The following is a 25503-nucleotide window of genomic DNA, read 5'->3' as shown; positions in this document are numbered from 1 at the left end:
CGCGTCAGTGATCTCGCTCGGGGTGACTTTGCTCTGTGAAAACCGCTCTCCCCAGTAACAAAAGTGAGGAACATGTCGCCAAACGCGCTCGTCGGTCGATTTCTACCGCCCGCACTCCGTCGGCTCTGCCGACGACACTCGTGCGATCGCGCGAATCGTCCGGAAACGATTGTACAAATCGGCAAGGGAGACTCGCTTTGACCCGTCGCCCTGCCAGAAAAAAAAAGTGCACCATAACGGGACCAACGTAAACGCAGAAGAGGTCGCAAAGGTCAAAGGGGATTTCAATCGCGGAATTGAAATCGGAAACCGGTCGGAAACTTGCCATTTTGACGAGCCTCAAACGACGGCAGCGTCGGCAGGAGGGCAGGAGGGAGGACGAGGACGTTAAATGATACGGTGGCGTCTACAAAAGAACCAACTGCGAGCCGATGGCAATCGAACGCCGCCGCCGCCGATTTCATGCCGATGGTCGAGCATCGTTGCATCTCTCGCCGCATGCACCTACGCGTAACCCGGCGCACTGCAGCGGTCAGAGGCATTCATTGGATCACGGGCTTCCGCCAACCCCTCTCGTCCCGCTGCTCCTCCACCTCTCCGCAACTCGTTATACTTCTCTCTCTCTCTCTCTCTCTCTCTCTCTCTCCCCCGTTGTCCGCATTGTCTCCGGGCAAGGCGCGTGTACGCGTACGCGCTTTATTGTCGCGATAATTGCGCTTTCGTGCAATTACATGCCCGGGCCGGTGCGCGTCGAGTGCAGCGCACGGCGCAGCGCGGCGCGCAAAAGGCGCCGTCATCATCCGAGAGCACGGTCCAGTCCGCGAAATAGAGACGACGCGCACGGCTATAACGGTATGTTGACCTCCGCGAGACGTCGGCGCTGCTCACGCGATACCAGCGCACGCGCGCGCGCGCGTCGGAGAACGTTGCGCATCGTCGCATCGGCGTTTTCGGAACGGTACGAGTGGCTGGCCAGCTGTCGGTCGGTCGGGGAACGATTTTTCCGCGATGTTCGAGTTTTCAAGCGCGACGGAGAATTCGTTACGCGACCGTCGTCGTCTGACAGCAAACTTAACTTAAGGGGATTGCTGGAGGGTCAGATTACTGAAAAATCGTGCTTGTTTTTTGATAATATTTTGTGACCAACTGAATAAATGTGCAAGAATGGAAATTTTTCATATATTTATATAACATATGAAGAGTAGAAAAATTCTGTTTGTTAACAAATATTCATATAAATATACGTCCACTTAAATTTTAGTTTTTCTCTCGAAATTTCATTGTTCAACTTTTTGCAGTGATTTCTCCGGAACTGAGCTTCGTATCGATTTGAAATTTTAAAGCAATAATACTTGGTCATCTGGCTCTCAGGTGAACCACGGACAACTCCGTCAAAATATTTCATTTCGAGATATTAATTTTTTTATTGTAAAAGAACTGAAAAATTTGAATTTTTTTCCTAATAATAGCTGCCATTTTGTTAATTTTGTTCGGCTTTTTTTTATAGTGCTTCACCGGATAATGATAAGCCTCTTTAAGATTTCTAGCCAAAATGCGCTCTGATCGGACCACCGAGAGCCGAGATATTACTGCAAAAACGACAACTTGAAAAAAAAAAGGAGAGTATATTTCAGCTATATATATATATCGTATAATTATATGATTATTTGTTAATAAACAAAATTTGTCTACTCTTCACATGTTGTATAAATATACCTAAAATTTTCATTCTTGCACATTTACTCAGTTCATCGCAAAATATTGTCAAAAACAAGCACGATTTTTCAGCAATCTGACCCTCCAGTCCCCTCTTAACGAACGCCGGACGCGGTGACGATGCTACGATAAAATGGTGTCTCATTAAGTTACGTATAGAGTATAATTATAATGAGTATAAAATTTATTACAGAGAGGTGTATATATATATCTCTCTCTTTGCTTAAGATATAATTACTTGGTCTTGAGAAATCGACCGATGAAACTAGGAACAGAATTGATTTAGATTCATCTATTAGATTTATATCTTTCGTAATTCGATTATTAGTTAATGTTGCCAACCATTTGACGCAATCTCGTTTCACGACGAACCGATCGACCTGGATTTCCAACAATTCCGATGAATAAAATTTTATAAAAAAAAAAAAAAAAAAAAAAATTACTGGCTGAACGTTAAAAGAATTATTACAGTTCTATTTTTAGGTTTCATTCCGTGAATTTCTACACTGCAGAGTTGTGGAGGTTTGAGTATACGCCGCTGCGCACGACTGACGACAAAATATACGCTTCCCAAAGTCCAGCAAAACGTAACTCGTGCGGTTGACAATGTGTTAAGCTGTCGCACAATCGGCGGAAATCAACGTGCCAAAAAGGATCGAAGAGACCCGTCGCGCGAGAGATGAAGTACGCCGCGTGTCTCGAAATTTTCCTCTCCCATTTCGATTTCGAGAAATCCACGATGTACATACGGTGACTCATATCGCGGCCTTGTTTAGCGAGTGAGAGTTAAATATAGCTGATAGCCGCAACAAAAGAGTATCGCGCGTGTTCGCGCTTTGTATGCATCGGTCGAATGGCGTGCTTTAATCCTTTTCCTTGCGATGAACGTGTACAAAGGATGTCCCCGAGGCCCCGGAGCTTAATATTAATGGCGTGTCTTTCGAAAAAATTTGGAGCTGCTTCCTTCCGTCCAAGGAAGTATGTACCGCCATCACGTGCGAATGATTGTAAACGAGACTGAGATTGTAAGGAATGAAAAATCGCGGGTACCTCGATAATTGCTGATAAATATTAATTTTTCTTTTTTAACGAATCACTAGTCGTCGAATCATTTTTCCCTGCAAAGTGATCATTACCGCGACTTCCTCACCTTGGAAATTATAATTAATAAATAAAGATGGAAACGAAGCTCGATTGAAGCTCAAGAGCAGGTCAACAATGGCGCGGATCCGGATCGAAAGTAAACGCCGGCCGCGAGTCGTGATTATTTCGCTAACAGTACGACGTTGGCGCGTGATTTCTTCGTAATAACAACGATCAACTACGATCGACTTAGCCTTGGTGCGGCGAGTTGTTTGTCATAACGAAACGTAGAAAATTAGATCCCGCTTTGAATCCGCATGCAAACGATGAGAGGCTGCCTTACTCATCGATAACGTTGTCTCTATTAAGTAAAATCGCTGTTTCCCCGGATAGTGGACAGTGATATACGAGTAATGTAGGATTTTCCCCCTCTCGCCTCTCTTTCTCTCTCTCTCTCTCTCTCTCTCTCTCTCTCTCTCTCTCGCAATCCCTTTTTCATATAAAACAGTATGTCTTACAGTCGAACGAAGTTAACTATTTGCCTGTATGGTTTAATTCACAGTTCGTCAAGTCGGTTTAACCGTAGGATGCGTTTCAAAGGTCAACCCCCCCCCTGCTGACCTCGAGCGCTACACGTGCAATTTTCTTATCGCATTTACAATATAGCAAAGCAACGAGCGTAGATACTTACGTAATGACGTGTAATATAACATAACGATTTCACGAGAAAGTATTAGAACGACCGAATTTCTAACTTTACTTTCACGATTACTTACGCGATTTATACGCTTTTCGCATATAACGGAAGTGTAAATCGGATTAATTGTAATTTTACGTCGCGCTTTGAGTGAAATTTAGATACAAACGTCTAACAATACAATACCGAAATTAGAAGTAGCTGTGCAAGTCAAATGTGCGGTACCAAATATGTGGATGTTTAACAAAGAAACAGCAATATTACCGTCGTCAAATCTACACGTATCAAAGTCGTAAATGAACCTCACCACCCGCATACATGATATATGATATGAAAACGCAAACTTCCTCAAGTACAATACGAACTTGAGTTCTAATCTATCAAAGAATCTAACAGCAATATTTGTACTTGGATCTTACGCTCAAGATTACCTTACAATTACCTTTATCTTCAGATATTCTACAGAATGATTCGATAGATGCGAAATGTTTGCAATTGATGAATACGTAATAGATCCAACAAGTTTAAGTCACCAATACAAGAAAGATGAAATTTTAATTTTATCTAGAGCTAAAATAAATAATATCCTACCGAGCCGCCTCGCAAACTGCGACGACATGCGCCTATTCGTTATGAAAAAATTAAAGCCGAAAGGTCGAAATTGATCAATGCGGAAACGATGGGTCACCGGGTATAAGTTGCAAAATTATTTGCAATAAGATATTAATCTAGGTTCGAAATAAAGATGATTCGTGAAAACCGCATTGCGCCGCAATTATCCGTTTTGAAGTTAGAAACCATGAAAAACCGAAAAATGATAGATTCGGAAATGATGGGTCATCAAATATTAATTAACGAAATATGAGAGATAAGGTTTTAATCTAAACCCAAAATAACTAAAATCCTCGAAAGTTGCAGCGACGTAATGTGTTGCGTTGAGGAAATGTCAAGTCCGAAACGTCGTTTTGCATCGATCGATGCAAAAATGATGTGTCACCAAATATATGTTAACGAAATAGGAGTGATAAGGTTTTAATCTGGAATTAGTGTAGCTAAAATACAAACAATCGTTATTGAAGTGACATTACGCGTTCTAGAGTTGTGAACTCTGAAATATTGAAATCGATTTCTGTAAAAGTGGTGTTTCTTCAAGTATGAAGTATCCAGATACGATTTAATGAGATTTTAATACGAACCCGTGATGAGTAACATCCTTACAAACAACGTCGACGTAGCGTGACGCGTTACGGAGACGTTAATTATTACGATGCATTGAAACTGATCGATGTAGAACTGATGATTCGTCAAATATAACGTCGTCGCAATATACATGATAAGAATCAAATCTACTATTGAAGCTATATGCCGTGCAACTGGTCCCGATATATGATTATGTTTTTGCGAGAAATCTATTATGATTTGTAGAAGTACTTGGATGCATGCATGTACGAAATGAGAAATACATGTATGGAATGCGGGTCAGCATGTATGCATAATGGATGTATGCATGTATATATATGGTAATGTTACTGGAATATTACACAATGTTACTATATACATAGATAATGTTACTAGATAATTTTCTAGATAACTAGATAAACCAGAAATAATATAACTAATTTTCTCGATATCTATGTTTTTAACATATCTTTAGGCAAATCAGATGCAAGTAAAATATTTCGATTCGCTACCACGCCATCTAAGCGAATGTGAAGACAAGGCATCCAATAAACGATATGTGATCCACGAAACGTGGATCATCATGTTTGATGATTGAGTTTTATAGGAACCGTCGAGTTCTTGCATCGACATTTTCGCTTCTAAGAATCGTAGGTATTTAACCGTTTGAGTCCCAGGGGGTATTGAAAAAACACTGTCGAAGAATCCCAAACAGCGCAACCGCGCTTTCTATAAATGAGTATGAAAAGACCCAAGCAGCGCGATAGCGCTTGTTTTATTTTAGGTCGAGAAATACCAAGCAGCGCGATAGCGCTTTGTTTATTTTACATCGATGAATCCCAATCGGACCAATACCGCTTCTTGTATTTGTTAGGTAACGCGATTCTCGTCTTTTTCTCATCGCTCTGTCACATTTATTGTAGTTTGCAAAGCGATCGGACGTATTCTTGCGTAAGTGTTTCTCATTGTTAATAATTGTGTGTTTCAAAATGATTAGACGAAGCAACGGAGCAACGAAGCAAAAGGAATCCATCCAACATGTTTTGATAAACACCGATGTTACAAATTATAATTGTTACTCTCCATTTAAATTATTTGTTCATAACACAAAAATATTGTTAATTTGTAATTCGTTATTTTATAAAATACATCTGTATTATTACATATGCGTACTGTAAATTTATAAATATTTCAAGTTTTGTTCGATAAAAATTATTGAGAAGATAACAATGAAATAAAAATTTTTATTTTGTAATGTATTATTGCATTATTATAGTATTATTCTACCTATTATAAAATGTACTATTTACATTAAAAGGATCGGTGTGATATACTTGCTTCAGTAAATCTGAGCGCGCGACTTCGACAATCGGTAACGCACCGTCAGTTGTCCACAATGATCGAAATGTACTGGGTTTTCTCGACATAAAATCTGAACAGCGCGATCGCGCTCCTTGGGACTCAAACGGTTAAGGGAGGATTTATCGGAAAGTTGATATTACTAGGCATGTGAGTAACATACACGCAGTCGTTCTTCTTGCTGTTAAAGATTTATAAATAAAATAGAATGCAAAAATGATGTTACTAATAAATTGCGATAGAAATATCAAGTTGAGAGAGAGAGAGAGAGAGAGAGAGAGAGAGATCAAAATAATTTGAAGTAAGTGTTTCATTAGTAGGAGAAAATACAGCAAGATTTTCATTCCATTATCTAAAATATGAATTAAAATTATTGTTATGTCCTGAGCGGTGTGTAATACTTGTATGTGTTTAATTCATTTTGAATATTTCTTATTTACACATTTACTCTGTCAACTTGGTAGCACTTGATTCCGTTGTAGAACTGTCTTATCAAGAACTTTAAAGCTATTATGAAGAAAGTCAAAACTCTCAATAATTTGTCTCAGCGAGACATATTTTAGGGTACAAGGCGGACACAATGTTATGCCATAACTGAAGATGCATAAAACTGACAAAAAGAGACCATTTGAGGGAAAACAGAAATCTCACGGGTAATAAAAATAATTTTTTTATCGCGCATACGCACAAATTATGCACGCGCGCGTGCATGCATTGATTTATACGGGGACTTCGCTTCTTATGCCGCGCAACATCGCGCGAACAGGACAAGACTGTTATTAATTTCGTGTCTCTAATGTCGCGCATTAGGCGCGCTCAATGTCTAAGTACGAATCGAACAACGCAACGTACAGGCCCCGACGCGATCATCTCATCACGGCTTTCCCACCACACCTCTGAAAACGCCCGCGGAGAGAATTGACGGAGCGTAGCTCCGTCGTAAAGCAGGCTCGCTTTCTCACTCTCCCGTTCTCTATTTCGCTCAATCTCTCGGTACGAGACTCAGGTCGTTTCTCTCGCGGCCAACGACCGTCCACCTTCAGTTTTGTATCCCCCCAGACAACACGCCTTATACGTCGACAGGTAGATGCGGCGTTCGAGATATATACGCGTCCAGGGTGGTCCGAAGGTAAGGGCCGACCAGCGAGGACTCACCTCGCGGCCTCGCTTAGACACGTTTCCGTGTGGACCGGCCTTAATTTTTGTCCGCCTGCCGGATCCGAGGCCAAATCGATTAAATTGGATTGACTCGATTCGATGCGAAAGCGCACGTGCGCTTTCAGATCGATGTAGAAACGCCCCTGAAAATTCCAAATTTCTCATGATATGCTACAATGTAATCAATTCTCGCATCAAAGTTACTCATTTCATCAATGACTTGATCGCGATGACGCGGACAACTCTTTTCGAGTCGAAAAGTGTCCGAGAGAGATTATTACTAGATATATCGGGGTGCGAATAAATAATTAACTATATATGCATAACATCTTCACACGCTTAACACACAATATCGTTTAAAATCAGATTATATAGACTGTATAAGATAAAATGTCACACACACACACACACATTGATACAGTTAATATCATATTAATTCGATGTCACTATTAATTTAACTATGTGCAGTTCGAGCGTGATCATCGAGTTAGTCAAAGAGCGATCCAATCTAGTCGAATTACCCTGGATAACGGATAACGACGATAACAACTAAATCTACTCATCTTACTCCGCTCATGTGAGACACTTCTGCGAAAGCGAATCGCGGCTAATACCAGAAGAAACTGCGACGGAAAGGTGAAGACCGCGGAGAGGAGACAGGAAAGGGGAGAAATCGGCCCTTCGCAAAAAGCGGCATCCAAAGTGTCGGTTGACCGGTTTCGTGCGCACGTACCTGTCACGTATATCCCCTTAAATACGGCGCTAGAGCAAGAGGGGCGATTGTGAGTAGGGGAAGAGCGGACTGCGAGCGAGCGAGCGAGCGAGCGAGAGAGAGAGAGAGAGAGAGAGAGAGAGAGAGAGAGAAAACGAGGAGCATGTGTGTCGAGACTGTACGAACGCAGCGGCGCGCGCACTCACACCGACGCGCATGCACACGCGAGCTTAGGCGACGTCGTGTACGGGGTGTCCGAGAATTGACGGAGGGCAGGCAAAGCTTGTTCCTCCGAAAACATCGTGGAAACTTGCTAGCTCAAATATCTGCCGACAAATCGCTAATTTTTCAGAGCGATATTCCAATTTCGAGAGCGAGACTCACGACGAGAGATCACGAAGAACACAATTCATCGTCCAGCCAGAGAGAGAGAAAGAGACAGAGAGAGAGAGAGAGACAGAGAGAGAGAGAGAGAGAGAGAGAGAGAGAGAGAGAGAGAGAGAGAGAGAGAGGACATTCTCCACCCTACTTAAGGTTTAATCGTTGATATGGCGTCGAGTGTTGAAATCTTAAAAAAGCCGGCGGAATTCCTACGACCGAAACGTTTGCTCCGAGTATCGCGAAAACGAAGGACGCTACGCGACTATCTTTCCGCCGATTGTGTAGCACCCAGTATACACGCATATACACATGTATGCAAAAGACTGTACAGCACGGGCTCTGCTGCATGGCGAACCGGTCTGTGTTTATAACAATACGTCGGCGAGGCCGTGGCCGAGAGCGCGACGGCCGTCAGCGAAACCCTTTCTCTCATAGGGCGCTCACCACAACCCGTCCACGATCTTGGCTCGCTTGTGCTCGCGAGCGAATGAGCGAGAGCGAGAAAGCGAGAGTGAGGCGACTACCAGAGAGAAAGAGAGAGCGCGAGAGAGAGAGAGAGAGAGAGAGAGGGAGGAGAGACAGAGGAAGAGAAACAAAGAGGGAGAAAGAGAGAGAGAGAGAGAGACACGCGGTATTGTATACTGCAAATGAACTCACATCTTAATACCCGGTCGTGGACCACATTCGTGGGCAGGAGGACGCTCCGTGGCTTAGGTATCACAACGTCGCGGCGCTCCCTACGATTGCTGTTGTCACGATATTATCCGCGAGATGCGTCGTACACTGTGTACCGTCGTTGCGGTCGTTTTCGTTGTCCTACCCCCTCGGCGATATCGTCACTCGCGTGAACGGCGCGGCGCGCCTGTACGCGCACTCGGCCCGAACCCGCGCTCGGCCAGGTTCGCAGCAGCAGGCGCTTCGCCGATCGTTCGCGTGGACGCCAAGGCGACAAGGAAGCCCCTCTTCACGGGAGAACCGGGGAAGACGCGAACGTGAAGCGAGAGAGCGACACGGCAGGAGGATCCGCGCACGCATACGTAGGTACGTAACACGAGGAGACGATGAAGCACGGACGCGGGACGTTGGCGCGCTGCACGCGCGCTCGCCACGCAGGACGCCGAAAATCCCGAGCGCAGGCAGATATTGACAAATACTCGGCACGGCGTCGCGACACCACCGTCGACGGCCTGTCTGCTCGCCCGTCTCGCGCCGCGCCACGGCCAGCCGGCGCCACCGCGCGGCCGGCATGCGTAACTGATGGACGACCGGCGTCCTCTCTCGACAACACGATGCGCCGCGCCGCGCCGCGCCGGTGTTTTCGATGGTGAGCCACGCACCGCGCCGCGAGCAGCAGAGATCTTATCGGTGAAGGAGCGCCCGGATTGGGCAGAAATGTTCTCGCGCGGTTGTTTCTCGCGCCAGCGAAATAGTCACGAATAGAAAGAGGGATATATGAGAGCGCGGCTGACATTATTGACTGTCTTCGAGGATTCCATACAAGCCCTGATTCTTTCTAGTTCCGCAGCCGAGATGAAGTAGATGTATACACGCGACAATATGCTACTTGTTGTCTAGGTAATTCATAGATACGCGTCCACGGAATTCCAGCGAGATTATTTTCTACTTCTAATTCGATTAAGTAATCTGTAACTGGACTTACCGACTTGTCCCTCGTCGTCGTGATCCTTAGTAAGCGCGAAGATCCTGGTAAAAAGCGGTATTTAATCCGGACCGCTGGCACTCACTCGGACTCACTTTCAACGACACTTTACGTTATAATACACGCGAGAGATCTGCTTTTGCCACACCCGATGATTCATTTCGCCAGATATTCACTTTCCACAAATCTTCAACGATACTGCAACACATGCGCGAGACTTTCGACACTCGTCCCGACGATTCGTTCTGCAAAATATTCCGCAAGATTCACTTTCTGCGAATCTTCAACGATACCGCGCTGTAATACTCGCGGGACTTATTTTCAGCACTCCCGTCCGCGAAATATCAACTTCCCGCGGCTACTCGGCGATATTTTGCAACGACACACACGCGACAACTTGTATTCGGCACTCCCGGTGATGATGATTCACCTACGATCGAGATTCTCTTCGAACGAATCTCGAAAAGTTCGGAGCGGCTTGGCGAATCCGCTTCAACGCTCGTTCTATCCGTTTGTCACTGACCGCCGGTGTATATATACGGCGATTGAAATATACTCGAAATATCGATACGCGCGTAACTTCACTCGGAATTCCCGGCACCCCTGTACAGCGACATACCGAACATTTTCGACGAACTTGATTGAGGATATTTCGCGAACCACACGAGAACCACACAAAACTCACTCACTTATTCACCATATTGCTGAAAATAATTCACGCAAGACTCTCGTAACTGGTCAAACGGTTTGAACTACCGACGGTTTGAACTACCGAGCTACCATAACCTGGCAATCGCGCGCCGCTTTATCGCGCGCGACTACGAGACTCGTTCTCGATAGCTATTTGCGGATCTTTTGTCACGACTCAATCGCACGACACTTACTCTCGGTACTCCCGGTGATAATTTGCCCGCGAGACTCAATCTGAGATGAGTCCAAATCGCGAAAATACAGAACGCCTTGACGAGTCCGAGCTGGCGTCCGTTGAATACTGAATCTGACCGTACGTAGATCTTCTCTCATTGGTTGAGATTCGCGTGTCCTCAAAATGGCGGAACCAATGCGTGCGCTTAGTACTATACCGCTTGTCAAGCGCTCACGATTTAATTGGCCCGTTCTTTTAGATTTTGAAAGATATACCAATCAGATGGAAGTGCTCAGTGAGTGCTCGATGAGCGGTGACTGCACTTAAGGTGCAGTCCAATGACCGCTACAAGTGTTTGGAAGCGTTTCTCTTTCTTATTCTCTCTCTCGAATTCGAATGAAGAAAGAGAGAGAGAGAGAGAAATAAAAACGCTTCGTGGCATTTGTAGCGGTGACTGGACCGCACCTTTAGTGCACTCGATGAAAGTGTAGCAGGAATGTACGTTCAAAAAGAAAGTAAACATTAATTATGTGGAAACAAAGTTTCTCTCAGTGTTTTATTTAATACAAATATTGGAGCTTATTTTATATATAAATTGCGCATTTGCCAAGAGACTGTCGATTGATTCAGACATTTTTTTGTAAAATTTCATTTTACATGAATCTAAGCAGTTCATTCTACTGCATCAAGTTAATAACTTTCTCGTCAATTTTCTTTTATTAGTAACTCAAAATTTTACGTGGTTGTTTACGAAATGATGAAAGACTTTTTTACTCACTTGATAAGTTCTACTTGCATATGGACGGACGTGCGCGACGAGACAGACAATCTAAATAATATTGCTTGTAACATACAACGACAGCAACAGGTTGTTTTACGATTACACGTCTTTAGTTGCACAAAATATGACGTTATATGAATTTGTCACAAATGTGACGTTTTACATCACAATATAAGAATACATACACGTTACGAACTTGGCGTTACATATCGTAGTAGAAATGTAACCGTGCGTCAATGACGTCACTATCGAGTTAGAAACAGCTGTTCTATAGTCGTATACATTCACTGTGCGAACAATATCTATTAACGTGGTCTGACCGGATTAAGTGACAGAAAGTAGGCGTTATTATTTTGATAAAACGTAGAAATTCAGTAAACGAATAAACGGTGTTGAAATTCGATATTTTTACTGATGTTATATACATTCGTCTTATATACGTAATGTAACTTTTTAACATTGAGCGATTGTGTATAAATAAACTCACTTTTGCCATATTTTTTTTAAACAATACATAGAATGTTGTTCATTGCATTGCTATGATGTATAATATTCAATCGTTAAATATCTTGTATTGACAAAAAACATATAAAAATTATATAAAAGTTTAGTGTTTTATATTGCATTTATGACAATGATATCTTACAAAATTACAAGATATCTTTTTGCTAATATATACTCATATACACATGACATATTTATAAATATGTTTGCAAATATGTATATATATGCGTGTGCATTTTCAATACTTATTGAACCATTATACCATTATAGGTTATAATGGAAAATATCTTTGGGAAGGAAGATTCCGGGAATGAAAGTGAACATAATGTTGATGTTGAGGATAAAGATGACAAAGATAATCCTTTGCAAAATTCAGCATCCAAAGATATCGACGCTATGGATGTTGATAGTATGCAGATTAAGGTATAAATAATATTTAAAAGTTAAAATTCATAATTTCTGTATGTTAACAATATTTTAAGAAAAATTAATAATACCATAGGCAGAATCTGATGCGATGAGTTCTCAGTCACAATCAGACACAGAAGACATGACACCTAATTCTGTGGCTCCAATTACAGAGGATCAAATAGAAATTGTAAAACATGAAGGTGAGGCAAAGGAAGAAGAACAGATGCCTGAAGATATATTTGGTAATGATATCATGATACCACGTGCAAAGCCAATCAGTTCTAAAGAGAGAAGAGAGAGTAAGGAAAAGAGTAAGAAGGAACTAGAAGAAGAAGAACGAGAAAAGATGCAGTATGTTTAAATATATATGGAATATATACTGTCTTGAAAATATATTTGATAATAACATCCTTATTTTAACAGAGTATTAGTATCTAATTTCACAGAGGATCAGTTGGATAGGTATGAGATGTATAGACGCGCTGCATTTCCAAAAGCAGCTATAAAAAGGGTATTGTATCTTAATTTCAGTTATTATTATTTGAAGAAAGTTATTATTTGAAAGAAAACAGCTGCCTGTAATTCGAGAAAGATACATATGTGATATATTGACGGTTCATATTTCAGATAATGCAAACAATAACAGGTTGTTCAGTGTCTCAGAATGTTGTAATAGCAATGTCAGGAATTGCCAAAGTATTCGTTGGCGAGATCGTTGAGGAAGGTATGATCCTTTTGCTGGATAAAGCTTATTCTATTATTGAAATAAAATACAGCTCTAAATTATCCCGATTGTTGTACAGCTTTGGATGTTATGGAACGTCACGATGAAACCGGACCACTACAACCAAAACATCTACGAGAAGCTGTTCGCAGATTGAGATTGCAGGGCCAAATACCAAATGGTCGAGCACACAAAGCTTTCTTCAGACTGTAATGTGAGTCACTCTGATATTATTGACATATTAGTACAATGCTTCTCTTACAGAGGCCTGCCGGCATTAGAATTTAACAGTATAATGTGCGTTTGTAAAATATTGTTAGCAATCAGGCTACAGTTAGACTCAAGCTTTCCATGTTAAACCTATCATCTACTTTTGACACTCAAATGGTGTAAATATATATATATATACTTGATTATTAATAAGTAATTAATGAGTAAGTCGAAATTTATTAATACAATTATTTTACTACATATATCCGATTTATGCTTTGACCTTTATATACATGTAGAATAAGTCGTATATTGTTGCGTATATTTTTTATATTGTGTGCACATTTTATCGATACCTGAATTTTAAATATTCTTATTCTTAAAATTTTCAAAATACATATGTAAGGTAAATAACAAATAGAACAAATATGATCATCATATATGTATTTCATTATGAATTATATATAAATATATATACATGATACAAACATATATATATATATATATATTAGAGATGTGCGAACTATTCGAATTCGAATCGAATCGAATCAAATCTAATGTAATTTGATTCGATTCGATTCGAATCTGAATCCCTATGATTCGAATCCGAATAATTCGAAAATTTCGAATCGAAGATTCAATTATGAATCAAATATATTAGCGTGCATTATAGTTGCATGCATCAAGTACAAAACGAGACATCTGGGCCTGTATGTTTGAACCCTTAACTTGTAATTAACTTAACTTATAATTAATAACTTAATTATAAATTACTTTAAATATTTAAATATATATTTTATTTTAAAATGATATTACAGTATCAATATCCCCTTTCATATTAAAACCTTCCATCATTATGTGCATGTTTGGTAGTCATGTTAAATTTTTTAATGATTCGATTCGAATGAAATTTCATAGATTCGATTCGATTCGAATTCGAATTAAAAAAATGAGATTCGATTCGATTCGACATAAAAATTCTTGATTCGCACATCTCTAATATATATATATATATATATAATACATACTATATATTATATATATTGTATGATACATGAATATACATACACATATTCTAATAGTTAAGTAGTAATTAATGTAACGTATTATATCATCTTGTCTTCATTGTATTTATTCGTTATCGCAAAATTGTTAGTATTATATTCTACATAAACCTGTTTCTTTTTATGAAATTTCATAGTATATCTATATCAGAACGTATATCTTCCAAAATTTCTTGATATAATTACAATATATATAAAAATATTAGTCACTTTTATGTTGTAAATATAGTTAAATTATAGCCTAGACAATCTAAAAGCAAACAAAGTGAGAAATATGAAATTATTGCTATAAAGACGAAAAATTGTAGATGTAAAATAAATATACGATAGTCTCTACAAAGTAGCTTGCTTTTATTTACCAAGACGTGAGTTTGTTTAAAATCAGAACATTACGTCTGAAGATGTATCAATGTTATTAATACTTCATATTGAATTTAGCCGAAAATTTTCTACTCGATATTTCTATGCGTTCATCATTGTGCGACAAAAACATGATATGCGAGTATTATTAACGTTAATATTGATGACATTTAATATTTACCTCGATCGTGCAATTTATGAATTTGTAAAATTTTCGAAATTTTACACGGTTGGAGCATTTGCGATTAGTATGCCGCAAAATTGTGTAATTGTATTCACAACTGAGGTGAACGATGAGCCCAAAAGGTAAAATTGTCAGATTACTAACAATTACTGCTGCGCTGGAAGTGTCAATCATTATAATATACATAAAATATGTTATTTTAACGCATAAATTTTTTATTCATAATGCAATGCAACGTTTGCCACGAGCAATCGACAAGACAGACGAAATTGCCGAAGTTTATTTATCTACTATTACTTGTGAAACAATTCGACAGTTCGTTACAATAATATTTGGACGAGAATATATAAATGAAATCGGCATCTCGGTTGACACAATATCTATTCACTAATTCAATGTGTTTCAACAATAATGGTAGAAATTATTACTTGGACGTTCACTCGCAGTCGTGTTGCCACTCCGATCAACAATTTGTCATAAAGAAATTACAGGTTTGTGTTTGAAAACAAGGTGAATATTAGCTTCGATTCTGAAATCAAGATTTCTATATTCGTTACATTAAGAGCGAATTTTTCACAATGGTTCGCACGATGCCAGGTGCAAAGTAAGAAGTTAATGTCACAACATTATCGCAAAAATGAAAAGAGAGACTCACGCTCGCGCTTTCGCACGAGCATTGATGCGATCTATCGGCGAAAGCTGCTTGCTCATGAGCGAAATTTTCACCAACGTCCCATGAGACATCGCAAATCGCGCGAGACGCATCGGCGGGCCATCGCGGTAAAGAAAACGGGATTGAAGGAGAAGAGACGCAATGCCGTCACGAAGGAAGCCGCACTCATTAACGAGAAAGATACAAGTGATAACTAACAATCACGTAACGAATATGTAAAATCCTGTTCTCTGCTCTCATCTTTTTAGATCTCGACACATGGGATGATTGGAATAACTGGAGTGCATGTAGCGTAACTTGTGGGCAAGGACGACAGGTTCGTTGGCGACATTGCCTGTCTGACAATTGCAGTGAAGGTCTCAAGAAAGCGCAGATGAGAAGTTGCCGTATGAAAGATTGCGAAACGAAAGGCTTCCTTGGCTGGCTTGGCATCAAATCTTAATCATCGCCTGTTGTTTATGAGGACTCGATCTTTATAAATATATATTACTTTTAAATATTTAACAATATCTTCGCTTCTGACTTTCGAAAGATGATATTTCTCGCGCGACTGCTTTGCTTCCGTATTTAGGTATTGGGGTGGAATTATTATATAAATGCTTGAATTTCTTATTTGCAGAACGGAATGGAAAAATATATATTACTATATTTAACATACATTTACATTCGATATTAAACATTCTGTTTTAAAGTTATTATAAATTAAAATGTTACATATAATAGAATACTATATAATATAATAGAATAAGAAGTATACGATGACTTTATTGTAGATCATAAGGGCAATATCGAGGACTATTTATAATCACGGTGTACGTAACATAAGTCGTTTGTTGCGTCAGATTATAGAGAATAAATCATAACATAACATCCTTTTTATTAGAAAACTGCCGACATGAAAAATATCTCAGCGACGAGAATTTGGCTGATTTCTGGTTTTTTTGTTATACTTCTATTTTTTACAGGTGATTACCGAAATACAATTCGCGAAATTTTTGTTTGTCTTTATTCTTTTATGTATATAAAAAAATATTTTAATTCCAATCTTTAAAAGAGGCAATATGGAATTTATCACCACGCAATCAAATATTACTCCTGCTCATGTAGCAAATACTGTCGATAACATGCTGGAAATTAAACCGAATAAGGTCCGACGAAAAACTTATATCAACAGGAGGCAGGTGACATTCGCAAAGGTGACGACGATGCCAAGATGCAAGTGAAACGTGCAAGTAAACAATGTGATTTCTATCGTGTATAATAAAGTATACATAATTAAAAAGTACTGAATATCAATGAAAAAGTTCGGTTCAATTTTTAAATTAAGTTTGGCTGTATTGCACGTTCAGTGGAAACAAATTATTTATCAGCCAAACAATCGTCTTGATATATGTAATATGTTACGTATACATAACGTTATTTATCACAAATCAAATCGATCCTTTTTCGATTGACCTAATTACAGGTTATTATAAATTATGTTTTATACATCGATACATTAAAAGCGAGGAATCTTAGTGGAAAACACATATATCGCACTATGTTATCACTTGTACAATTGACGAAATAATTCGACATTTCGTAAAAAAATGTTTACAATATATATACGATATGTACACACACACACACACACACACACACACACACACACACACACACACACATATATATATATACACACAACAGCATTTTCACAATTCATCAAAATTTTTATTTTCAATCGCTGATTGCTTTTAGTAACGGGTCATAAAGTTAGCGGTCCAATTAATGTTTTATCATTGTGGCAATATAACGCCTCGGGTGAATCGGCGGAATTTAAATTTATTAGCGATTACACAAAAACACTTCACGTGATTAAATTACGGGATACAGCCACACGAGACAGAAACATTGGAATCGGCGCGAGTCACGCGACCACGAGTCATCGATGGTGACTTTCTCCGAGACCGGTTCACAGTTTATCTGTCCGCAATGCCAATCAACTGAGCGCGTATAAAACTGTATTTGTGAGCAGTGGGTGGAAATTTCTCCGCAGACTAGTTATGCTTACAACTCATTTTGTACGTCAGTTGACCGATGATCAATTATTAACCACCCGAGAAACAGTGGATGTATTAGTAATCGAATTGAAATATGCTTGATCTTTTCAGTTTACTTGCTTGATTTGGTTTCCAGGATGACGTGGATTTGTTTCCTATTTACTTATTTATAAAATTATAACTTGTGCATCTTCGAAAGGAGAAAACAATTCCGTTTGATTCATCGATCGTTCACAATTCGCTTTGACATGAGGTGACAACTGGATAATCATGAATAACCAACATAACGTTATTTCGGTAGGAAAGAACAGTAGGAGAGAACCAAAGATATGGGACTCCCAGAAGAAGTGGGACAATCCAAATGCAACGTCCTTTGCAGGACAGGGATGATCATGAGATAGAAGCATTGCACAAGAGGAAATTCTTACCTAGGAGAGAAGAAAGCTCAGTTCAAGACTTGCACTTCCGCCGCATGTTAGTGTGCTTTTATACATAATTTTAACGACTGTAATAACATTACCGTTAAAAAACATATGATCTTATCCACTAGTTATCTATGGAATTTTATGCTCTATGTAATACAAGAAACACAAGGGAAATTTATGATTCAGAAAATGCAGTGAAGTATACGAGACTGATCATTACGGGATATTTTAGTAATTTAGAAATTTAACAAGATGATCTCATTGTACAACTGGCGATTAAACTGTCCGTGAGAGAAAAGTGAGTGAGAATAAAACCTTGAACTCTGAATAACTGCTGATTACTGTAGGGCTTGGTGAACTTGTATCACAAAAACAAGTATCCATCAATGCTCAACTGTCCTTTCTTCTTTATAGCAATGTAACTAGATATAACTGATTTATCTGGGTTTGCAGAGAATTTTTCTAAAGTCTAGCAGCAGGTACATTAAAAGCTATGCCTTTCTCACGGATTCATAGCTTAGTCCCTTTGAAAATAATCATCAGACCTGTAAATAGGTGGCGATTTGTATATTGGCATGGTGCTAGAAGCAACAGGCTCCTGAGTCTTCTTCTGAAATATAAGAAACACAATTAAATCTATTTTATTTAATATGTTAACACATTATATATATTCAAATTACTGTACTTACAAAAAATGATAAAGGGTTCAGCATGCTGAATAATCTATCTGACACACCCAGTTCGGCTTCTGCCTTATCTACAGCAGCTTCTAATGTGTTTAAGTTCATATTGGCCATTGCAACAACATGCTCCAGAGCATCTATTCTTTTGCGAAGATTTGCCATGCTATCCTTCACATGTTGCAATTTTGGAAGATGTTGTTGCATACATTCTGCACTTCCACTCTCCACCTGGTGGATTAGAAATATTCCATACAGTATAACAAATACAATAGCAAGCAGATTATTAATGTTGCTTTGATCACAATAATTTATTTTTTCTAACCATTGCAATGATAAACTGAAACTCCTCTAAGCGTATTAATGTATCTTCGATAATATCACGGAATGTTTTCATCTAAAACATGTAAAGATTGTTTATTTGCTGCTTTATATAACAGATACAATATGTTAAATAAATTAAACGCACCTCGTCATTCCAGTTGACTTTTGCGTAATTAGAATAATCTTTAACCAACTGCTCGGTCAGCTCAGTCGTATGTGATGATGACATTCCGTATTTTTTTTTATAACGATTAAATAGAAATATGTTAATATATTAATATAGGTTATGAAACGTAACAGATATACACGTGAAACTTGTTATCACATAGAAGGACATTAAACATATGCGGATATGTTCGACATTTTGCTTCGAATAAAAGAGAACACTGAATCGTGGTCGCGTAACATTAATTCGACTTGAATTTTCCCTTTTCCTCTCTCTCTCTCTTCTCTTTCTTTCTCACCATCAAAGACACAAAAGACAGTGCACATTGGTGCACATCTGTTCGTTTCAGTTCAGCACCTTGTAGACTTCATACCTTCTCTCCTACTTTTTTCCAAGTCTGAGCGTGCATATAGCTATTTCATTTCTGAAACAGAAAGTGTAGCTGTAAGAGCAGATTATTGGTCTGTTCTTTGTAGCTGCACTGCTGAACTGGTGCAATAAGCTAGAGTGAAAAGACCTATATTTGTCTCACTTTAACTTATTGCACCAGTTCAACAATGCAGCTATAAAGAACAGACCATATATGTTGTCACGCATGCGCAGTTAGGAAGATCCATCGCATCGTGTAATTTCGAATCTATCATTTGTCATCGATTTGAATTAATGACTTTTGATTTACGATTGAGATATTGATTGAAAACATAAAAACTCTTTAATCAGTCGACGGATATATTTATATTCAGCATAATGTAAGTGATAAATATAGACGAATAGCATATTATATATAATAGAATATTATGCGATATCAAGTTGTTACCAATGTCGCAAATGTTCATATTTACTAAGATCGGGTTAGAAAATATACTACCGAATATATACCACAAGTATTCTTCTAATATTTTATTTAATATTTATTTTAACATTATTCGAATAAAAATACTTTGGGAAATATGCTCGAAGTATTTGCACACTAATTTTGCTCGTCATATCGCGTGTGCGTCTTATATAATTTATGTCTACGTAATGGAAACCTACGCAAAGATACTTATTGACCAAATAAAAAAAAAAGAAGAAAAAGTTTATACGTGAGTATCCACTTGTAGCAAAAAAGGGTAATTTAGAACCGGAATGTAGCAGTGAGATTTTTTGCAGCTGCAAGATCCAAGATAGAGGAAATAAACGTTTATTCTGTGAACTTCAAAATAAATTTACTATTACTGTTCGACTAATGACGTAGATAGTATAACCTAATTGATCGTGGACTCGTTAATCACTGCTGTAACAAACGTCTTGTTTTATAAATATCTGGTATACTTTCACTCTTAAAATATATACACACTCTTAAAATATATACACTCTCTTAAAATATATACACATATTTGTGTATATATTTACATACTTTTATTAACGTCGAGCAGCAAATTCACTTTCGCATGGTTTCTCAGTTCGTCCAGTGAGTATATCGCAAAAGAATAATGTTCCTTTTTGACTTCGAAAAAAGTGATATATAAGAGAATTACGTTAACATTTGATATTTATCCAATAATTAGCATATTCATATCCTGTAGAAACCTCTGCTGTTTCTTTAATCGCATCGATAATTCACGATGATGACTTGTAAATACAAGTTATAATGTATAACCAAGGTATTATTGTTATGCTGCATTAAACAACTATGCCATGGACACAACAAGGTTAAATGATTAAGAGATAAATTAAAGACATTTGAATAATTTTCGTTTTTGTTAGAAAAATATAGATATCATCTTTTCTCGTTAAACATGCATATGTAAAACTTGATTATGAAGCAATTTTATTAATTTTTATAATGCAAGTAGCAAACATTATCTTCTATTATCTGTTATTATCAGTTATTATATGATAATCATTTAAGGTCAAGAAAAGTCAAATAAGAAAATAATTCTTTTTATTTCGATGTCTCGATCGTCCATCCAATCGCCACTAAGTTACATAAAAAGTGTCAATTTAATTTTAAATTAGTGTACTTTTTTACGTTTTTAAAATATTTATGATTCGCGATGTTACTAAAAACGACGTATATTGATTCCTATTGACTTCAATTATGCAATAAGTTTCATCCATAAAAGGTAGATTTCACGTGTGGGGATTTACGAGCGTGAATTTTTGTTTTTCGGCTAAAGAGAACTCAAGATGAAGGAGAGCTTTTTAAACGGAGGAAATTGTGCTTCGGGTAAACAAACTTTTGTGCGAGCATCGAACTTGCTGCAATAATCATCACAGACTGTGTCCCCCGATCGTCTTGTGAATCTCCGACATAACACACAGTCACAGGTGCGGCATCAATTCTCGCGTTGGAATGCGCTCTTCTGTTTGCGCGTTACAAGTGTTTGTGCGCTTGGAACGGAAGAAAAGACGAAGCGCAAAGGAAAGGCAAAAAGTCGCACTATTGCGCCTCGTTCTCGTTCATCGGGCAATCGACGTTCACTCCGACGTAATGTACGTATATGCGGTCGGCTGTTGCAACCAGAATTATTTGCATGCTGCTCAAACTTGCAGGTACGAGCGTAGAGACGAAAATTACATACGTTCCTCTGATCATAACAGCCAGATATACACTTTCTCAAAGTGAACGAGTAAAAGTATTCCTGCGATTGGATCGGTAAAAGGAGTACTTTGTCAATAATCAGCGAACATTCGTCATTTTTCAACGAGAACACCGCTTTATGTAATGCATCCGCTTTCAATAATACATCATGTAATAGGAATACAGTCATAATTATTTAATCAGTCATTCCGACGAGTTCTTATTTTAAATCGCATTTTTATACTTATAACTGAACAATCAGTTACAAATGTATTTCAATGAATATAAAATATATATTCCGAAAAAAATTACGCTGTTTATACTCGCAGGAAAAGATCGGTTTAACATTGGTATGAGTGAAACGAATGAATACATGAAATATGAAGGATGAAGAAACCGAACGTATATTTTAGTCGAAATATACAGGATTTCTGATTCTTGAAGCCGAATTTACTTCACAAGTAGCAGAAATTCGTTCCCTTTGAGCAGAATGCGTCTGGTTCGTTCATTTTGTCACGCTATCTCAACTAGATTTTTTCTCCATAGAGTTTTCTCAGAGAGTGACGTGGCGTGTGCATATACATTTGTTTACGCGAAATGAGTCGAACTTTTCCTTATTTTCCTAAAGTATTTCCTAAAATTGATTAATTAGCTAAAAGTAAACTGCTGAGAACGATCGTCTTTCCGTGTTGAACATCGTCCAGCATTCCGAAGCGAAAAAGTGTGCCAATTGTTCTGCAAACCTATTTAGATTCGCTGATTAAATGACTACGAGCCCAATAAGCGTTGAAGACGTAAACGTTACCAACATCGACGGTCAATCACTGGTAGCCGCTGCATTCGCTGGAATTCGCGGCGTAGCGCAATTTGATCGCGATTATATCGAATTTCTTTCCGGGTCTGGCGCACGTTTGTTCTCCGCCCAGAATTGTGCAATGTTCCCCTAATTTACGCAACTTCGCTGTATACGACGAATTCTTCGTTGCGTAGTCGCAAGCGAGTGTAGACACGTACAGTCTGTAAAGTAAGAGCGTGTACGGGTTAATATGTAGAAAAATTTATTTTTAATGATTTTTAAGTACATGAATTTGTTGTACTCCGTGAGAAGAAAAACGCTATACCATTAATAATGAGTCCAGTCACCACCGGCATTGATAATTGCCTGGCATCTCCGAGGCTACTTTCCACTACAGTCTGTAAAGTAAGAGCGTGTACGGGTTAATGTGTAGAAAAATTTATTTTTAGTGATTTTTAAGTACATGAATTTGTTGTACTCCATGAGAAGAAAAACGCTATATCATTAATAATGAGTCCAGTCACCACCGGCATTGATAATTGCCTGGCATCTCCGAGGCATACTTTCCACTAAGTTGACCGCGTATTCGTTCGGTAAAGACCTCCAAATGAGACGAATTTGTCGTGCCAGCTGCTTCAAAGTGCACATTCTTTTTCCTCAAAGCTTGTGCTTGAGATATGCCTCACAATACGGCTAAAAAGAAACTAGGACGATATTTAAAGTGCCGACTGCCATTTATGCCGTACACGCTCTTACTTTACAGACTGCATGTGTCGTAGACACGACTGTGTGTAGAAGTACGCGAAATATTGGGGAGTTTTTGCAATACCGTAATCGTGAATCGCTACTGGTCGCGTACATTGCGACGTTATTTCCGAACGAATAACGTTTACGATTTACGTTTACCGTATCTGAGAGATGGTATTGCAAAAACTCCCTATTGGCTCGCACAAAGACGTTGATTCACCCATATAGCGAATGTATTCGAGTGTTCGTTCAGCTTGTCTATCATTACGGAAACGAATGTATCCTCGCGTATTCCGAGCCAGATCGCATCGCATCGCATCGTCAAAATCGCACAAATCGTGTGCGCTCCTGTGATCTGTTTCATGTACGTACATATATTTGACATTTTGTTATGAACCTCCACTTGACGATGCGAATGGGTTAATCCACGCGGTTGAATGACCGAATTCTTCTTGTAACAAGTCTTGTTTCGATGAGCGGCAAATTAATGCCGGTGTCTGATCTCTTTATTAGGAGAAAATTCGCTTTATTTTTGTTAATTATATGTTTCGCAGGATCGACTGGTCATACATGAGCAAGTGTGCTGTATTGTAACTTGCGTTCGCTGCATTCGTTTTCTCATATGCGAGAAATAATTGAGTGAAAGCGCGAGTAGAACTCAGTAGAAAAGTAAATTTTTAATTATAACTTTGTGAAACTTGCGGAATGAGATATTACGTACTAATTTTCAGGTTGTTTCATATTCGTGCAATCAGTTTTCCACAGTGTGTTTCGTGATCCTGCTGTGTCCTTTCGTGTTCACCTTATTGAATTTTCAAACATGTGTTTTCCTTTTATAACGTAATGTGTAACATATAAATACAGCGGTTGCAACAGTGAGCGCAATAATTCTGATAATCATGTCAACAATTATGTTAATCGAAGGATTCTGCGTATGTTTGTGTATGTGTGTGCATATGTTCATATTTTCTTATATTGCGTAATATTTCTACGTATTAATTTTTTTCAGAATTGAGGTAGTTACAATTAGTTAAAAGTAATGTATTATCATTATTTTTTTCATCAAGTTTCAAAAGCCTTTTCGTGCTTTCCGCTGTCATATGTATATATATTCTACATGTGCAAAGTAGCGATATAATATATGTATTTCTGTTTCTATTCTTAGTTTCTATTCTTAATTATTCATTATTCTGTTCAATCATACAAGCAAAAAATAAGTATGATAAGCTATTTGCAGGATAGACTTTTTGCAGAGTAAACTTGTCGTTTCTGCTTAATTTGAAAATTTATGTTGAGTATTTAAGAAGAAGAAAAAATGTATCAAAGTATGCTCCGAGACATATGAAGATAGAATGAGAGAGAGAGAGAGAGAGAGAGAGAGATTTATAATGCAACATACATATGTCAACGACATATTCCTATTGTATCTATTCTTGTCGAGTTGTTTGTAAATTTATAAAAAATGTTGAATATAGTGCGTGGAGAAAGAAAGAAATGTATTGATGTAAAAGCATACTTACGAATATTATTTACTTCCCATTATTGGAATTAAATGACTCTATTTATGTCTGCTAATTGGCGGAAATTAATAACAGAACATCGATATACGACGAATCACTCACAGTTGATGGACTATCGCGACCTCTAACGAATCCTGACGTCGATAGTCGACGTCGGGGGGAGGGGGGGGAAGGGGTTAATAAAATTGTAAATACAATAATGCTGTAGCTTTGAGGTTTTTTATAATCATTAATAGACTCTCAGCAAATAACAGCGGACATTGTATATCAGAAATCGGACAGTTTGAATGCAGTGGATCCTAGACATAAGAATTTGATTCACAGACTGTGTTAATCGGCCTGTATCATTTTATCTAAATTTTTTTAAACAGATCTAGTAAGACTGATTTCTTTTAATTTGGAAGGAGGGGGGTTTAACTCCAAAACTCCCTCTTAGAATCCGCCAGTGATCGCGACATTTTCATATCAGGATTTTCGCGGAAATTTCACGCTACAAAAGTACCGCACGAGTTTCAGCAC

At 38.4% G+C, this 25503-nt stretch overlaps 3 protein-coding genes across 6 annotated transcripts in view; 1 reads left to right on the top strand and 2 right to left on the bottom strand.

The window, feature by feature from the left end:
• Window positions 1–9479, bottom strand: part of trc (Serine/threonine-protein kinase tricornered) — a 144774-nt gene extending 135295 nt beyond the window's left edge. Inside the window, exon 1 of the mRNA XM_011142887.3 lies at window positions 8943–9479. Within this exon, the coding sequence (XP_011141189.1) occupies window positions 8943–8944 (2 nt within the window). The 5' untranslated portion in view covers window positions 8945–9479. The remainder of the gene's footprint in view (window positions 1–8942) is intronic.
• Taf11 (TATA-box binding protein associated factor 11) lies at window positions 9182–18227 on the top strand. 3 transcript variants are annotated; one of them, XM_011142896.3, is made up of 7 exons: window positions 11810–11929; window positions 12366–12518; window positions 12598–12857; window positions 12930–13017; window positions 13134–13230; window positions 13310–13444; window positions 18062–18227. In XM_011142896.3, the coding sequence occupies exons 2-6, from the start codon at window positions 12372–12374 to the stop codon at window positions 13441–13443; spliced, it is 726 nt and encodes a 241-aa protein (XP_011141198.1). In that variant the 5' UTR covers window positions 11810–11929; window positions 12366–12371; the 3' UTR covers window position 13444; window positions 18062–18227. The 3 variants fall into 3 exon arrangements, with proteins under 3 accessions (XP_011141196.1, XP_011141198.1, XP_011141199.1); XM_011142897.3 differs by lacking the exon at window positions 18062–18227 and adding an exon at window positions 15970–16164; XM_011142894.3 differs by lacking the exons at window positions 11810–11929; window positions 18062–18227 and adding an exon at window positions 9182–9326 and having other exon boundaries at window positions 13310–13754.
• Blos4 (biogenesis of lysosome-related organelles complex 1 subunit 4) lies at window positions 17407–19839 on the bottom strand. 2 transcript variants are annotated; one of them, XM_011142884.3, is made up of 4 exons: window positions 19335–19839; window positions 19191–19262; window positions 18875–19096; window positions 17407–18795 (listed from the first exon to the last, which is right to left on the bottom strand). In XM_011142884.3, the coding sequence occupies exons 1-4, from the start codon at window positions 19416–19418 to the stop codon at window positions 18703–18705; spliced, it is 471 nt and encodes a 156-aa protein (XP_011141186.1). In that variant the 5' UTR covers window positions 19419–19839; the 3' UTR covers window positions 17407–18702. The 2 variants fall into 2 exon arrangements, with proteins under 2 accessions (XP_011141186.1, XP_011141187.1); XM_011142885.3 differs by having other exon boundaries at window positions 18637–18792.
• Between the last annotated feature and the right edge of the window lie 5664 nt (window positions 19840–25503).

Source organism: Harpegnathos saltator, unplaced genomic scaffold (genome assembly GCF_003227715.2).
Source record: "Harpegnathos saltator strain DR-91 unplaced genomic scaffold, Hsal_v8.6 scaffold220, whole genome shotgun sequence".
Lineage (NCBI taxonomy): Eukaryota > Metazoa > Arthropoda > Insecta > Hymenoptera > Formicidae > Harpegnathos > Harpegnathos saltator.
This window is presented reverse-complemented; position numbering and strand designations above follow the sequence as displayed.